The sequence below is a fragment of the Phacochoerus africanus genome, chromosome 4, assembly GCF_016906955.1.
Source record: "Phacochoerus africanus isolate WHEZ1 chromosome 4, ROS_Pafr_v1, whole genome shotgun sequence".
Classification (NCBI taxonomy): domain Eukaryota; kingdom Metazoa; phylum Chordata; class Mammalia; order Artiodactyla; family Suidae; genus Phacochoerus; species Phacochoerus africanus.
Window position 1 is genome coordinate 17,393,159 of NC_062547.1, and position 18,074 is coordinate 17,411,232.

The 18,074-nt window shown below is 43.9% G+C and overlaps 2 protein-coding genes across 9 annotated transcripts in view; one reads left to right on the top strand and one right to left on the bottom strand.

The window, feature by feature from the left end:
- ATG13 (autophagy related 13) overlaps positions 1–5,748 on the bottom strand; it is a 59,729-nt gene extending 53,981 nt beyond the window's left edge. For 2 of the 8 annotated variants that reach the window (XM_047775850.1, XM_047775847.1), the window contains exons 1-2: positions 5,399–5,748; positions 4,928–5,027 (exon numbers count right to left, since the gene is read on the bottom strand). The gene's annotated coding sequence lies outside the window, so the exon portion shown is untranslated. The remainder of the gene's footprint in view (positions 1–4,927; positions 5,028–5,398) is intronic. The other 6 variants (XM_047775853.1, XM_047775851.1, XM_047775848.1 and 3 more) reach the window with 6 other exon arrangements.
- Positions 5,749–6,033: 285 nt separating this feature from the next.
- On the top strand, positions 6,034–16,688 carry HARBI1 (harbinger transposase derived 1). The gene is made up of 3 exons (XM_047775857.1): positions 6,034–6,153; positions 6,857–7,671; positions 15,759–16,688. Exons 2-3 carry the CDS (start codon positions 7,002–7,004, stop codon positions 16,136–16,138), a joined length of 1,050 nt encoding a protein of 349 aa, XP_047631813.1. The 5' UTR covers positions 6,034–6,153; positions 6,857–7,001; the 3' UTR covers positions 16,139–16,688.
- The last annotated feature ends 1,386 nt before the right edge of the window (positions 16,689–18,074 follow it).

The window sequence follows — 18,074 nt, forward strand, 5'->3', positions numbered from 1 at the left end:
CCAAGTCTGAGTGGGAAGGACAAATTAGGACTTTGGGATTAACATATATACACTACTATATATAACCAACAAGGACCTACTGTATAACACAGGAACTATACTCAGTATTCTGTAATACCTTTATGGGAAAAGAATCTGAAAAAGACAGATATATACATATGTATAACTGAATCAGTTTGCTGCACACCTGAAAATAACACAGCATTGTAAATGAACTGTACTTCTATAAAAAATAATTTAGGGAGTTCCCTGGTAGCCTAGTGGTTAAAGGATCTGGTGTTGTCACTGCTATGGCTCGGGTTGATGTGTGGTACAGGTTTGGTCCCTGGCTTGGGAATTTCCACATGCCTCTGATGCAGCCAAAACAAAAACAAAAAACAGAACAACAATAATAAAACCAAGTCTAATATATATGTGCATAGCAGCCTATAGCAAGTCACTCAATCTCTCTGTACCTCAGACTCCTTTTTCATAGGGTTGTGGTAAGGATTAAATAAGGAAGTTCCTATAAAGAGTACCTGCCAAGTGTGTGATCCTCAATAAAGCTCTTAGTTATTCACTCTTAATTTCATGTTCTTCTCTTAAGTTCAAGGGACACCATAAATTAATCATGTTCTTTTTTTTTTTTTTTTTTGTCTTTTTGTGCACCCTTGGCACATGGAGTTTCCCAGGGTAGGGGGTCTAATCGGAGCTGTTGCTGCTGGCCTACACCACAGGATCTGAGCCGAGTCTGTGATCTACACCACAGCTCATGGCAACACCGGATCCTTAACCCACTGCGTGAGGCCAGGGATCGAACCTGAAACCTTATGGTTCCTAGTCAGATTCGTTAACCACTGAGCCACAATGAGAACTCCGATCATGTTCTTCACCATTAAAAAAACCTTTTTTCCAAGATGTTATAGTCCATAGTTCAAAAAAAAAAAAAAAACAGAAACACTTAACAACGATGTACACATTAAGAAGCTTTTTATTTATTTATTTATTTTTTGTCTTTTTGCCATTTCTTGGGCTGCTCCTGCGGCATATGGAGGTTCCCAGGCTAGGGGTCGAATCGGAGCTGTAGCCACCGGCCTATGCCAGAGCCACAGCAACACGGGATCTGAGCCGCGTCTGCAACCTACACCACAGCTCGCGGCAACGCCAGATCGTTAACCCACTGAGCAAGGGCAGGGACCGAACCCGCAACCTCATGGTTCCTAGTCGGATTCGTTAACCACTGCGCCACGACGGGAACTCCAGAAGCTTTTTAAAATAAACATACATAAAATCAAAGTTACAAATTATCTACAGATTAATAAAATTGAGAATATCTGACAACAAATGAGAGAGAAAAAGCAGCATTCAGAGGAAAATGTATAGCCTTAAATGCCTTTATAATTAAAAAAAAAAAAGGAGTTCCCGCCGTGGCGCAGTGGTTAACGAATCCGACTAGGAACCATGAGGTTGCGGGTTTGATCTCTGCCCTTGCTCAGTGGGTTAAGGATCCGGTGTTGCCGTGAGCTGTGGTGTAGGTCGCAGACATGGCTCGGATCCTGCGTTGCTGTGGCTCTGGCGTAGGCTGGCTATAGCTCCGATTAGACCCCTAGCCTGGGAATCTCCAAATGCCCTGGGAGTGGCCCAAGAAAAGGCAAAAAGACAAAAAAAAAAGTCATAGGTGAAAGCAGTATTTTCCAAAATAACAATACTTGGTCATCACTTCCATAAATTCTTTATTTATCTTTACTTTTACTAAGATACTATTGACAGAGAGATTGTGCATGTTAATTGAATTGTTTTTCTATGTAATCATGAAGCACAATCTTATCCCTTCTCTTGTAACCAAGGGCATATGCAGGACACCAGGGCAAAAACACATTTTTTCTTATGCTGCTTACACTGGCATTTAGAGGGCTTCTCCAATAAACTGGCTCACATTTACTCTACAGTTAGAAACAATTATTTAAAATTCATTTAAAAAAATTTTTAAGGGACTTAAAATCCATTTAAAAATTTAAAATTAATTTTACATCCCTTTAAGGATTTAAAATCCTTTCAAGATTTAAAACCAGAAGTTCCTGCTGTGGTGCAACAGGATTGGTGGCCTCTCCTGGAGGGCTGTGACACAGGTTTGATCCCTGGCAGTGAAGAGTAGGTTAAGGATCCAGCACTGCTACAGTTGCAGCATAGGTGGCAACTATGGCTTGGATCTAACCGCTGGCCCAGGAACTCCATATGCCATGGGGTGGCCAAAAAAAAAAAAAAAAGATTTATAACCCAAACTTTAGGAAAAATTGCTTGATTCCCCCTGGTTAGAGAAGACTACTAGCCTCCTTTGCATTCTTCCTGCCTTCCTCCATTACCTTTATCCTGCCAGGGACTACTTGCAGTTCTCCAGGACTTGACGAAGAGGAAAGAAGCACCAAAAACCTCATGCACACTTTGCTTTGTTAAATCCATGCCTGAAAAAATGGTGCCCTATAGAAATTCACCTTAGCTCAACAACCCAAGCCGGTAATTACCTCTATACCATCCTCTGCACATAAAGTTTAGGTAAGCTTTGTCCAAGAAGAAACTTTTAGTAAAGCATACGTATTTTAAGACTCTCAAGTCAACATATAAGTCAAAAAAGTTTTAAGCAACATGGTAGTTCAAATATTAGCTGAATAGGTGGCACTTCTTAATCATTGAGGCTTATATTTTTCTTCCATTAAAAAACAAAAACAGGATTTCCCTTTGTGGCCCCATGGAAACAAACCTGACTAGTATCCATGGGGACACTGGATTTGATCCCTGGCCTCACTCAGTGGGTCAAGGATCTGGTGTTGCTCTAAGCTGTGGTGTAGGTCACAGACATGGCTCGTATCTGGCGTTGCTGTGGTGTGGCTCGGATTTGACCCCTAGCCTGGGAACTTCCATATGTCATGGGCGTGGCCCTAAAAAGCAAATAAATAAATAAAAGTTTTTAAAGTAAGTAAATAAATAAGTAAATAAAGACAGAAATTCCCTGGTGCCTCAGCAGGTTAAGGATTCAGCAATGTCACTGCTGGAGCATGGGCTTGATCCCTGGCCTGGAAACTTCCATGCCGTAGCCAAAAAAATAAATAAAAACAAAAACAACTTAAGTTGAATTATAAAGGGTCATAACAGTGACAAAATTTTTAGGTGTACTCTTTATTCTCTATAAGTAGCGCTCCAACCATAGTGTCATGAATGTCATTTGTCATTTTTTTCTCTAATAAAGTAAAACTGTTTAAAAGTAAAAGAAATATTTTTATTTTTTTAAAAGTAAAAGAGGGAGTTCCCGTCGTGGTGCAGTGGTTAACGAATCTGACTGGGAACCATTAGGTTGCGGGTTCGATCCCTGGCCTCCATCAGTGGGCTAAGGATCCGGCGTTGCCGTGAGCTGTGGTGTAGGCTGCAGACGTGGCTTGGATCCCACGTTGCTGTGGCTCTGGCGTAGGCCGGGGGCTACAGCTCCGATTCGACCCCTAGCCTGGGAACCTCCATATGCTGTGGGAGCGGCCCAAAGAAATAGCAAAAAGACAGAAAAAAAAGAAAGTAAAACAAACATTTAAAAATAACATTTTAAGAATTTCTAGGTCTTAATAAGATTAAATAACTTCTCTCTAGATAAAGATTCCAAAATAAATAACTTCCACTCCCACTTGAACAAAATGTAATTGCAGAGCATCAGGAATGAACTTTATTAAGTGAGTTGCAATAAATTCTAAAGTGGTTGCATTTTCTGATTAGTCCAACTTATCTTTGGAAACTCATTCATATAGTAGGACTTAGATCTTTGGAAGCTCAAAAGTTAACGTCTTAGTTGTCTTTTCACATCTAGGCTACAGACACCCTGCTCTGAGTCATGGAGATCATAAGATAATGCAGCTGGGTGGATGTGGACAGGAAAAGCAATGGGAAAAAAAGGGACTTCTTGCCCCCATTTCCGTACAGTACAATTTCAGTATGCTTATATGGGAGGACTGAACTGTATCCAGCTGATTATTAACCCTTAAATAAAACAATATAATTTAATAGCTGAAGATCTGCAGTTTTTGCTTTAATTTTAATAACTACTCTAAGAAAATACAAATACACAGTAGGAACTGTTAGGTGTAAGTACAGTAATGGAAAACCCAGTGGTTTGTAATTTGTTATGAAATGTAAATCTCAAAAGTTGCCATAGCTGTCTTAACTTTTTTTTTTTTTCCCTTTTTTCTTTCTAGGGCCGCACCTGCAGCATATGGAAGTTCCCAGGCTAGGGGTTGAATCAAGACTGCAGCTTGGGGCCTAAGCCACAGCCACAGCAATGCAGGATCTGAGCATCACCTGCCACCTACACCACAACTCACAGCAACACTGAAATCTTAACCTACTGAACGGAGGCCAGGGATTGAACCAGCATCCTCATTGATACTAGTTGGGTTTGTAACCTGCTGACCCAAAACGGGAATTCCCCTTTTTTTCTTTAATGTTCATTCATTCGTATCCTTCCCCTGCCCTCTATCACTTTCTCCCTGGCTGTGGGATGGCCAGAAGAATAAGAAATACTAAAAGTGAAAGGCTGGAGTTCCCGTCGTGGCGCAATGGTTAAGGAATCTGACTAGGAACCATGAGGTTTCCGGTTCAATCCCTGGCCTTGCTCAGTGGGTTAAGGATCCGGCGTTGCCATGAGCTGTGCTGTAGGTCGCAGACAAGGCTCGGATCCCGCGTTGTTGTGATTCTGGAGTAGGCCGGCGGCTACAGCTCCGATTAGACCCCTAGCCTGGGAACCTCTGTATGCCGAAGGAGCAGCCCAAGAAATGGCAAAAAGAAAAAAGAAAAAAAAAAAAAGGTGAAAGGCTATACTGAATTGACCAGGAAAACTCGGGAACTAAATGACTGGAAAAGTGAAAACTGAGATGAGTTAGTGATAAATCCAAGAAGATGCTTAGCCACTTACCCAGAGATTAAATGAGAATGGATCGCAGGTTTCCACAGGTCGTTCCACTGCCAGTAAGATAACTTGGGTCCCTTTTTTCACTAGTCAACAGTCACCTCACCTACACGCGGAGTACATATTTGGCACTCAACAAACCTTGATCGAATGGAAACCTATCTCATTCATACTGGTACCCAATCCCAGAGTAATGGCTCCAAACTGTAAATAATAATTCCCTCCAAAAAGCCTTACGACTTAACCCAAAGAGCTGATAAAGTAGAGACAAGAGCTCTGAGGATCTTGTAAACACTGGGAATAATCAAGGGCCAACGGGGCCTACTCTAAATCAACTTTCCTAAGTAAGCTTAGAGGACTGAAAGCTAGCAGGCTTTGGCTTTGCTGGGGGTACCCCATGGGCCGCAGGCCGCAGATCCTTAGCCTCCCACCCGGGGGCGCTGAGAGATGTGGGGGAATTCACCCTAAAGTTAGTACCTGTGAAGCTGTGACACAGAAAGTGGCTCTGGGCTCTCATTACGGAAGCCGAGGCCTGGGGCCGCCCAGCTGCGCCTCCCGGCTGAGGGCTCCGCGCTCCAGGGCTGAAGTGACAGCACGGGTCGCAGATAATACTTCACGTCTCAGGAGTCTCTTGGCTCGCAAGCCCCTGGAGTTTTGCTTCCAGATTACGTGAGTTGTCGTACTGACGTCTACAAGCGCTCTTCTAGGCTTCCGGCACAGCTCAAGAGATCACTCCCGCCTTAAGCCCACCAGCGGGTCGCTTCCCGGCGCCGCCATCGTTAGTGTTTGTTTTCATCCGCTTCGGTGAAGGCGGGGGAAGGAAGAGGGCTGGGGGAAATAGAGCTATCTAACCTGAGCCACACTTTCGCCACAACAAGGATGCCCTACTTAATCTCTTTCCTCTTTGATGTACCCATAGAAACAGGTATCCTTACCATATAAGTCTAACTCACCAATCTCTTCAAGCGTCTTCGAAGGAAAGAAAGGCGTAAAGAGAAGGGGTCTTTGAAAGAACGCGAACGTTTGGTCCTTGTGTGGAATGTGCGCCGACAAACCTCAGGTCGCGGAGACAGCTTCAGTGAGGACGCGGCGTGGGGCAGGCGCTGACGCGAAGTGGGCGGTGCCTATACTGAGCGCCGTGGCGGCTTGTGCGCGGACGCCGGTTCCGGAGGAGGGCTGGACTCGGCTGGGTGGGTGGGGAGTGCGGCTAGTAACCTGGCTGCCGCGGAGAGGTGGGTGAGCGGCCTTGGCAGACTTTGAGTGGCCAAAGGCAATCACACATCCGTATCCATTTCTACTTTTTAAAAGCAGCGGAGTCGCCTCTCAATCCTGTCTCTTCCAGCCTCGTCTTTTGCGCCTTCCTTCTAACTTGTCTGGTCTTCCCTACTTCCTAGCCCTCAGCCTCACGATTTCGGTTTCTTGGAGTGAATGTAAAGCCTTTTGTTAGAGCACATAATCTCTGTCGACCAGCCTGGGTCGTTGGAGGGTTTTTTTGTCCCCTCTTCCCTTGTTAGACTGTTTTGAGAGCCACCCCCACCCCCATCGTCCCTTACTTATCAGGTGAAGCCAGAGGGCTTTGGGTAAAGAATCCCGCCGTGACTAATCCCTGTCATGGGTAGTTATGACTTATGTCGGCTGCTTCGTAGCCTTATAGTTAGGAGCAGACCTCTTTTACTTTGTGAATAAATATGCCATCACCTCCATTAATCTTTTTCTCTCCACAGTTAAATGCCAAGCATTAAATGAGCCACCGAAATTCAGCGGTGAATTTCTCCTTCAAACTAAAGCAAACCTGTCGAATGAAAATCCGAGTTACAGTTACAGCACCTTTTGCTTGAACAAAAAGGGAATTTGAGAAAAGGATCTGTTGTAGCCTTTGAATCACTTTAAAGTTTTTGGTAGGTTTCTAATTTTTTTTTCTTTTAACCTTTACAGAGAGAAGATTATAAATGCCAGAGCCATTTAAATGATGGTTAGCCGTTGAATTCTGACACTTCCTTAAATACCTTCTTGCACCAACATACTGGGAAGATTCGGGAAAAGTAGCATAGGGAAGGAAAGACAAGTTTTATATAATACTATGGCTATACCAATAACAGTGCTTGACTGTGATCTCTTGCTATATGGCCGAGGTCACCGGACATTGGATCGCTTTAAGCTGGATGATGTGACAGATGAATACTTGATGTCCATGTATGGGTTTCCCCGACAGTTCATTTATTACTTGGTGGAGCTCTTGGGGTCAAGTCTTTCTAGACCTACTCAGAGATCCAGAGCTATTAGCCCAGAGACACAGATCCTTGCAGCACTGGGCTTCTATACTTCAGGTTCCTTCCAAACTCGGATGGGAGATGCTATTGGAATCAGTCAGGCATCTATGAGTCGATGTGTCACCAATGTCACTGAAGCGCTTGTGGAAAGAGCTTCACAGTTCATCCGCTTTCCAGCTGATGAAGCCTCTGTGCAGGCTTTGAAGGATGAATTCTATGGGTTGGCAGGGATGCCAGGGGTCGTAGGGGTGGTCGACTGTATCCATGTGGCAATCAAGGCGCCAAATGCCGAGGACCTTTCCTACGTGAACCGCAAAGGTCTTCCTTCTTTGAACTGCCTGATGGTGTGTGACATCAGAGGGACACTAATGACTGTGGAGACCAACTGGCCAGGAAGTCTCCAGGACTGTGTGGTGCTGCAGCAGTCTTCTCTCAGCAGTCAGTTTGAAGCTGGCATGCACAAAGAGAGCTGGCTGCTTGGTAAGTCTGCAAGTGTAAATGCTTCATTTTATATCTATGGAAAACTTACTCGGGAGTTCCCATTGTGGCTCAGCAGAAACGAACCCAACTAGTATCCATGAGGATGCGGGTTTGATCCCTGGACTCGGGGATCAGTTAGTTAAGGATCCCTCCTTGCTGCAAGCTCTGGTGTAGGTCCCAGAGGTGGCTCAGATCCCCAATTTCTGTAGTTGTGGTGTAGGCCAGCAGCTGTAGCTTGGATTCGACCCCTAGCCTGGGAACTTCCATAAGCCTCACCTGTGTTCCTTAAAAAAAAAAGGAAAGAAAAAGAAAACTTATTTGGCAGAGTAGAATGAAATACGGGAGTCTGTGGACCTGAGTCTTAGTCTTGGTCCTTTTTTAATGGGACCTCAAATGAGAATTCTCTGAGCCTTAATTTTTTAAAAATCAACATTTGAAAGACATTTATTAACACTTAAAAACATATGATTTGATCCATCTCTTTGAAGAATGTATTTTGGAGGTACACCTTCAGAAATATGTAAAACAGGAGTTCCCGCTGTGGCATAGTGGGTTAAAATCTGACTGCAGCTGCTTGTGTCACTACGGAGTCGCAAGTTTGATTCCCAGCCCAGTGTGGTGGATTAAGGATCTGGCATTGCCACAGCTTTGGCATAGGTTGCAACCGCAGCTCAGAATCAGTCGCTGGCCTGGGAACTTCCATATGCCACAGGCGCGGCCATAAAAAAAAAGGTAAAACAAAGTTGCACAGGGGAACTTGCATTGCAGCAGTAGTTTGGGTTTGTTTGGTTTTGATTATTTGGGAGTTAACACCCACAATATATGGAAGTTCCCAGACTGGAGACTGATCCCACTACAGCACCAAGCCAAACCACTGCAGTGACAACCTGCTGTGCCACAAGAGAGTTCTCTGCAGTGTTTTGTAGTTACAAACAACATAGCAACAACCCTGCAAAAACATGCCCCTTAAATACAGCCAAATACTTATCAATCCAGATATGGTTAAATGTAGTATATCTATACAATTGAGCCTTAATTATTATTATTTTTTTGTCTTTTTAGGGCTGCACCCACACCATATGTAGGTTCCCAGGCTAAGGGTCCAATCCAAGCTGTAGCCACCAGCCTATACCAGAGCCATAGCAACACAGGACCGAGCTGCATCTGTAACTAACACCATAGCTCATGGCAATGCTGGACCTTTAACCCACTGAGCAGGGCCAGGGATTGAACCTGCATCCTCATGGATACTAGTCAGGTTCATTAACCACTGAGCCATGACGGGAACTCTGAGCCTTAATTTTTGTCATCTGTAAAATAGTGAAAATAATGCTAATGGCAGTAATACCTATTGTAAGAATTAGGTAACATATGTGAAATTTCAATCTAAAGTATTGTGCGGGTATATTACTTTTGCCTTGGTGATTGTCACTGTAATATCTATATGAAAATGATAGAAGGCAGTGCGTTTTGAAACTCACTTCAGTGATCTGCCTCAATGCCCTTGGAAAGCCTGGCTTAATGATCTGAGTAAGATAAGAATCCATTTGGAGTTCCCGTCATGGTGCAGTGTACTAGGAACCATGAGGTTGTGGGTTCGATCCCTGGCCTTATTCAGTGGGTTAAGGGTCCGGCGTTGCCGTGAGCTGTGGTGTTGGTTGCAGACGCGGTTCGGATCTGGCATTACTGTGGCTCTGATGTAGGCTGGCAGCTGTAGCTCCGATTAGACCCTAGGCTGGGAACCTCCACATGCCGTGGGTGCGGCCCTAAAAAGAGGACAAAAAAAGAAAAGAAAAAGGGCAAGAACCCATTCATTATTGAGCAGTGCAAACTGATTTGACTGTAGGGCTGCAAGGAATACAGTTAGTTAACAGTGATGAAACCCTCAAGCCTGGCTCCTTTCTTGCCTCCTTCCTCCATCTTTCTCTCTTTCTCTTTTTCTCTCTTTTTCAAACACTGCTCTTATGTGAGCAACAGGACAAGGGTTATCTAATACACAACATATTATGTGAGAGATGAAAAGGCACATTAAAGATTGGAAGACCTGTCTTTGAAGACCACTAATTACATCTGCACTGCACATGCTCATAACACAGTGTTTTACATATAATAGATGCTCAGGAATTTTTCTCTTTACTGTGCTAACTGGAAGTTGAAGAAAAACCTCCTCTGTTGCAAGTAGGAAGAGACTGTTGTCGCACTGCCTGGCCTAGAGCTGCCAGAATACTTTGAGTAGTATCTTGGAACTTAACTGATTTTCTTGAGTTGTTGGGTCTACACTCTGATTCCAGTGCACCACCATCTCCTGTCACCTACGGGACTTTTGCCTTAATCCCACCATTTGGCTACTCTGAACTTTCAAACTCCATTTTCATACACCTCACACCGAGAAGTGAGGGAAAGCCTGTTTGCAAGTGTCTCATCCAGCTACTACTTTCATCACTGTAGAAGTACTTGGGTCCCAGCTGATTTCCTCTGAGATCACTTTGTGCTCTAAAGCCAGCCAAAAATGCCTGAGCACGTAGAATTTGTCAGGCAATCTTGTAAGCACTTTGCATTGGATTATCTCACTTAATCCTTACAAAAACTTCAGGAGTTAAATACTAATATCAATATTTTCATAAAAGAGGAAATTAAGGCACAGAACATCTGATTCCTTTGTGTTTATTTTTTTAAATTTATTTATTTATTTTTTTCTATTTTAGGCTGTCCTGCAGCATATGGAGTTCCCAGGCCAGGGATCAGATCTGAGCCACAGTTGTGACTAATGCTGCAGTTGCACTGTAGCTATATAGGATCTTAGCTGCATGGATCCTTAACGCACTGTGCTCCTGATCATATGAGGAGTTACTCTATTTGGCAAATGATCCTTTTGTTAGGACTTCAAGGTCATGTAGGAATTACTGATTTTCTTTTCTTCACACTTTGGGACCCCAAATTCAGTTGGAATTATGACTTTAAAGTAGTTTTTAAGGAGTACCCATCATGGCTCAGTGGTTAACAAATCCGACTAGGAACCATGAGGTTACGGGTTTGATCCCTGGCCTTGCTCAGTGGGTTAAGGATCCAGTGTGGCCGTGAGCTGGGGTGTAGATTGCAGACGCGGCTCGGATCCCATGTCGCAGTGGTGTGGCATAGGCTGGCGGCTACAGCTCTGATTCAACCCCTAGCCTGGGACCCTCCATATGTCACGGGAGCGGCCCTAGAAAAGACAAAACAACAACAACAACAAAAATAAAGTGGTTTTTAAGTGTTTATAGGACATAATTGAAAATAGGTAAAAACAAAGACAAATTTTTACGTGTTTTTCTGCTTCCCCTCTTTTCAGAAAGAATGGAAGTGGGGGAGTTCCCCGGTGGCCTAGTGGGTTAAGGATCCAGTGTTGTCATTGGTGTGGCTCAAGTTACTGCCGTGGTTCAGATATTATCCCTGGCCTGGCCTGGAAACCTCTGCATGTCATGAACATGGCCCAAAAAAAAAAAAAAAAAGAGTGTGTAGATGGGAGAAATATATAGTACAATACCATTTGACAAATGTTTGTTGTGTGTTTGTTTTTTTAAGGGCACCTGCTGCATATGGAATTCCCAGGCTAGGGATCAAATTAAAGCAGTAGCCCCCCAGCCTACGCTACAGCCACAACAACTCGGGACCTGAGCTGAGTCTGCGACCTACACCACAGCTCATGGCAACATTGGATCCTTAACCCACTGATCAGGGCCAGGGATTGAACCTGTGTCTTCATGGATACTAGTTGAGTTCATTACTGCCGAGCCATAATAGGAACTAACAAGTGTTTATTAAGGCCATTTTGGCACCAGGCCACATGCTAGGCCCTAATGCTGCCCGGAAGGTGCGCCGGAGGAGGTTGGTGATGTGGAAATTGATTCCCTTAATTCTATCAGTTCTAGCACATACCTGTTGAAAAGCCAGCCTCTATTAGCTGTAACAGCAAAAATAGTTTGAAGACTAGTATAGTGAACTAGTATAGTGTTTCACAGATTTTCCAGACCAAAAGGGTTTATCTGGGTAATTTATTTAAGATGTACATTTCTGGGCCCCGCTTCAACTTCAGGAATGAAAATCTTCGAGAAGAGGATCTGGACATGATTTTTTAACAAGTGCCTTAAATGATTTGTATGAATAGATGTTTAGAAAACACTGGTCTGGACGTGCAGGGAAGACTAGCAGCATTACAAGGAACGACAAGGTGTTAAAAAAAGAGAGATGAAGTGGCTGATCTTAAGAACACTATCAATTGTTCTAGATTTGCCAAACCTAGAACTAGCTCTGGTTTCCTCCCACCCCCTTTTTAAGCATATTTTCACCTTGGGTGTCATCCCTTCGTGTCCTCATTCTCATCTGTCCCTTCAGAGGGCATCGCCTAATTTCCCTTCTCTAAATATTCCTGCTCCCACAACCAGTCCAGCCTGAGTTCTTATTTCTTCAGCTCTTGGCCTAGTGCTGCTAAGCAGCTTTGGCTAAGATCTGTCAAAATGTCTCTTGGATGACTGATCATGTAAGCAATTGTAATCTGTTTAGCAATTCTGATCCTAAACCCCCCCCCCGCCCCCGCAAGTGTCTGTCTTCCAGTGGTGCTTGGATTATAACCAGTTAATGACAATGAAGCATTTTATAAAAGGTCTACATTAACTAACTCATCTTGTATTTTTCCTCGGTTAAGACCCATATTGTTTCTTAGAGAAATGTTTAGCAAATATTTAGTATCTCTGTGTTTTGGTATTCATCTTAAATGTTTTTCTTATTCTCTTTTACAGCATTATACCATTGTTTTAGTGACTCTGAGTCTGACATTATTAGCCTTTAGCAACTAGCTCCTTCTTCTCCCTTTGCCTGACATGTCAAAGGATGGCTGATGTGTATTTTTATTTTCTCATTTCTAAAGTGAGTTCAATAATATCTGCCTGACTGAGTTGGGATTGGATAAGAGATAATATTTAAAGTGCCTGATATATATGGTAGGTATTCAGTGAGTCATAGATATTATTTTCATTATTTACAACATCAGTTTATTTTTTTTCTTTTTCTTTCTTTTTTTTTTTTTTGTCTTTTTAGGGACGCACCGGTGGCATATGGAGTTTCCCAGGCTAGGGGTCGAATGGGAGCTGTAGCTGCTGGCCTACACCACAGCGACAGTAACGCCAGACCCGAGCCACGTCTGCGACCTACACAGCAGCTCACGGCAATGCCAGAACCTTGACCCACTGAGCAAGGCCAGGGATCAAACCTGCAACCTCATGTTCTTAGTCAGATTTGTTTCCGCTGCTCCACAACGGGAACTCCAATATCAGTTTCTTAAATTCAGTATTTAGTAGGGACAAGTTCAATTAAAATAGATTGTGGGGAGTTCCCGTCGTGGCGCAGTGGTTAACGAATCCGACTAGGAACCATGAGGTTGCGGGTTCGGTCCCTGCCCTTGCTCAGTGGGTTAACGATCCGGCGTTGCCGTGAGCTGTGGTGTAGGTTGCAGACGCGGCTCGGATCCCACGTTGCTGTGGCTCTGGCGTAGGCCAGTGGCTGCAGCTCCGATTCAACCCCTAGCCTGGGAACCTCCATATGCCGCGGGAGCAGCCCAAGAAATAGCAACAACAACAACAACAACAACAACAACAACAAAAAGACAAAAGACGAAAAAAAAAAAAAAGATGTGGCTCGGATCTGGCGTTGCTGTGGCTCTGGTGTAGGCTGGTAGCTACAGCTCCAATTAGACCCCTAGCCTGGGAACCTCCGTGTGCCGTGGGTGGGCCCTAAAAGGACAAAAGACAAAAATAAATAAATAAATAAAGTTAATCCATGAGGATATGGGTTTGATCCCTGGCCTTGCTCAGGTTAAGGATTCAGCATTGCCGTGATCTGTGGTGTAGGTCACAGACGCAGCTTGGATCCTGCATTGCTGTGGCTATGTCATAGGCCAGCAGCTGCAGCTCTGATTCAACCCCTAGCCTGGGAATCTCCATATGCTGCCAGTGTGGCCCTAAAAAGACAAAAAAAAAAAAAAGTTAATCCAATAAACCTAAACCTAATACAATGTTACATTTCATTATCTCAGTAATTTTTTTAATTTAAAAAATTGCATTTGAAATAAATTTAACCCAGTTCTTAGAAATGTAAGCTCCTGGAGGAAAGGAGTTCTGTATGTTTGGAATGGTGCCTAGCACTCTGAACAGCCACAACTATTTACCGAAACTGGGGAGGGGTCAGGAACACAGCAGCTATGCAAGCTGGGATTCCTCGGTCTGTTTGTCTCAAATTTCTAAGGGTTTGTACCTCTCTCTGAGACATTTCATCTTCCAGATGTAGGGGGTCTGGACGATTACATATTTGTAGAGACATGGTACCGTTGTAATAGGACATTGTATCCCAGTTTTTTTCGTTTTGTTTTGTTTTTAGCACTTCTCAGTATCATTCGATAAGGAAGTCACTTAGAGGAAATGCCTGTGTATATTATTTTAATTGACTTCTGATTTTATTTCCTGATCCCTGACTATTGCTGTTTACATCATTGTGTTTATCCTCTCCTTGTTGAGGTGAAATTCTACCAGTTCCTTGGTTACAAAGGCTTCGTTCTAAAGACTTAAACATGTGGCTGCACCTGCAGTGTATGGAAGTTCCCAAGCTGGGGATTGAGCCACAACCACTGTAGAAGCAAAGCTGAGTAGTTATGCCATGAGCCACAAGGGAAGTCCAGGCTTGGTTCTAATGACTGTAATATCTAGGAAGGCAGAACGAGTGACTTCCAATCTCTGCCTCAGATGCTGGGACTTTTTTGTTTTGTTTTTGTCTCTTTAGGGCCACACCAGCGGCATATGGAAGTTCGCAGGTTAGGGATCGAATCACAGCTGCAACTGCAGCTGCTGGCCTACACCATAGCCACAGCAATGCAAGATCTGAGCCTCATCTGCTACCTATACTGCAGCTTGTGGCAACACCGGATCATTTAATTCCCCCGAATGAGGCCAGGCATCAAACCTGCATCGTCATGGACACTAAGGTTCTTAATCCTCTGAGCCACAGTGGGAACTCTTGGGACTTTTTTCTTATTCTTTTTAGCACTGGATGAATGAATGATTATTGTCTATGAAATACTCTGAAATCTCTAGGTAGTTCTTTCATACCTGATCTTCTTTCTTTCTTTTTTTATTTTGGCTGCACCTGTGTCATGAGGAAATTCCTTAGCCAGGGAGTGAACCCTCACCACAGCAGTAACTGGAGCCACACCAGTGACAATGCCAGACCCTTAACATGCTGAGCCAGCAGGGAAGTTCCAGACCTGACATTTTAAAGGTGAAGTTAAAATTTTTTCCTCACAAGTGTTTTGAGGTCTCCTGGCAGAATTCTCTTTTTCTCTCTTTCATCCTTGCTCTTTAGAGATTTTGAAGATTGGCTTGCTATGTGATGGTTGTTTTGCTTTGGCACAGAGACAACACTGGATCCTTAACCCACTGTGGCACAGAGGGAACCCTGCTATGTGATAGTTCTTGCTAACTTTTTTTAAAAAATTAAAAAAATTTCTTTTTGCTTTTTTAGGGCCTCACCTGTAGCATATGGAAGTTCCCGGGCTAGGGGTTGAATTGGAGGTATAGCTGCAGCTGCCTGCTTATACCACAGCCACAGCAACACCCAATCCCCGACCCACTGAGCAAGGCCGGGGATTGAACCTGAATCCTCATGGACACTAGTCGGATTCATTTCTGCTGCACCACGACAGGAACTTCTTTACTAAACTTCTATTAAATAGCAATATCTCTGAATTAGAAAATCCAGGGATTTCATTTCCTCCAGTGCCTTCCCCTCCATCCTTTATTCTTTCAGACTTGCCTTTCTTTAGCCTCTGCTCTTTCTCTACTGGTTTAAAACCAAGGGTATTCCCAGCCGAGACTCATGCCTTCTGACTCATCACCACACCTCCTCTTTACAACAGCGGCATTTCCCTCTTGGTCTACCTGGTGTGCTTTGGCTCCAGAAGCTGTTGCATTTTCTTGTCCTTTCTCCATATATGTGCCTGGATTTTCCTTTTTGTTTGTGTTCCAGTTAGAAACGTTTATGATTTCTTTGGGCCTTCCCCACAGGTGACAGCTCCTTCTTTCTCCGCTCCTGGCTCATGACTCCACTTCACATTCCTGAAACTCCAGCCGAATATCGCTACAACATGGCCCATTCCGCGACTCACAGTGTGATCGAGAAGACTTTCCGAACCCTGTGCTCCCGATTCCGCTGCCTGGATGGCTCCAAGGGGGCACTGCAGTACTCCCCGGAGAAGTGCAGCCACATCATCTTGGCTTGCTGTGTCCTCCACAACATCTCCCTGGAGCATGGGATGGATGTTTGGTCCTCGCCAGTGACAGGACCCATGGAACAGCCCCCGGAGGAGGAGTATGAGCACATGGAGTCCTTGGACCTAGAGGCTGACCGTATCCGGCAGGAGCTGATGCTCACTCACTTCAGCTAATGTGGAAGGTGGGGAGGCGGGAGGTTTTCCAGGAGGATCTGGGACAAACTTTCCCTCTCACCACCCCCAACACAGTTCCATCATCTAGCACGACTGAGTGTGTGGACACTTATCACAAACTCAGATTTCATCAGTGTGTTTTAGACAGTTTAGGGCTAATTTTATTAACTACCCCCAAGCCACCGAGGCAATACTTCCCTGCTATCCACTGAACTCTAGGTTGGCACCACTCATTTGAAAGTTCCCTGGTTGCAGACATCTATATCATGCCTAGAAAATCAAAGCAAAGGGGAAAACAGTATCTAGCCAGCCAGACACAATTATCTAAAGATTTCAAATGAAAGCAATATTTGTTCTAAATTCTCTAGATGGTATCTTAGCTTTGTTACCTCTAGAGGCATAATCTGAGGCAAGCGTAAAGAGTAACTTTAGGTTGGGGAATGGTCTTCTGACATAGGTAAATGGCTACTAATCTGAATGTGCAGCTTTGTGTTTTAAGAAGATGTCAGGGACACGCAAACTTCCATCTTGTGTCTGCAGTAAATGCCTTTTTTTTTTTTTTTTTTTGATTTTTAGGGCCACAGGTGTGGCATATGGAGGTTCCCAGGCTAGGGGTCAAATTGGAGCTACAGCTGCTGGCCTTCACGACAGCCAGAGCAATGTGGGAACCAAGCTGTGTCTGCAATCTGCAATGCTGTGTCCTTAACACGCTGAGTGAGGCCAGCGATCGAACCCACATCCTTGTGGATACTAGTCGGGTTGTTTCTGCTGAGCCACAACAGGAACTCCCTGTCTGGAGTAATTGAACTGTGACTTGGACCCAGTTCCCAGGGAGAACACCTGGACTCCAGTCTCTTACATCTAACCCTGAGTAGGAGTTAAAGGCTAAATGGGCTTAAGAATTCAATCAGCTTGCGGAAGACAAGTCAAATGTAGATAAAACAGCAAGCTCACACTTTACTGGGGAATCTAAAGACATTTACTGCTTGATGGGCAAAAGAGATTCACCCAGGTTTAGACATCCCACATCCAAATAGATCACATTTCTTATAATCATGATATTAGAATGTCTCTTTGGCCATTCTGCTTTGAAACTCCTTGTTTGAAGGAAAGTTTAGGGGATAAAGAAGGCATGTGAGGAGTTCCCGCCTGTTGTGGCACAGTGGAAATGAATCCAACTAGGAACCATGAGGTTGCGGGTTCGACCCCTGGCCTCGCTCAGAGAGTTAAGGATCTGGCGTTGCTGTGAACTGTGGTGTAGGCCAGCAGCTGTAGCTCCAATTGGACTCCTAGCCTGGGAAACCTCCATCTGCTGCAGGTGCTGCCCTAAAAAGACCAAAAAAAAAAAAAAGGCATGTGAAGGTATTAAAAAAGGTAAAGGGCATAATGGAATGAATTTTGGAGTTAGGCCTACTTGAGTATCTTGTATGTGAGTGATGGACAAAATTTCTCAGGAAATAATCCCCCACCACCATGTTTTATTCTAAAATTATACTGATATAAAAATAACAGATTGGAATAATGAAAGTGTGAATTAGGTTCACACATTAGTGCCTTTACTAGGACAAAAAAGAGACTTTCCTGAGGATTGTTCCCAGTTTCTCAGCCACTCACCATGTGATACCCCTGAATTGTCCTCTTGGATCATTTCCTACCTGCCTTTGGCAGTGTTAATCTGGTGATTTTCAAAGAAAAGAACAGCTGATGACAGAAGAAATTTGGAAATAAATTGAGGGTGACTCATCCTCAAGATTAAAAACAATTATGGATTATTATCTGCTGTTTATTTCTACTCCAAATGCTATTTTCCATCATCATCCTACTCGATAAAAAGTGGGTCCATTTGCCAGGAGGTTGAACTTAATAAGTACGGTGATGTCGTAGAGATGGGAGTGGACCATAAAGAGGTAACTGGAAACTTTCATTCTAGTCATTG

What these genes read in the sequence shown, in the direction of transcription:
- HARBI1 (XM_047775857.1), top strand. Translation starts at nt 7,002, where the DNA reads ATGGCTATACCAATAACAGTGCTTGACTGTGATCTCTTGCTATATGGC. An exon ending in CAAAGAGAGCTGGCTGCTTG is followed by an intron (nt 7,672 to 15,758) that starts GTAAGTCTGCAA and finishes CCTTCCCCACAG; the next exon opens with GTGACAGCTCCTTCTTTCTC.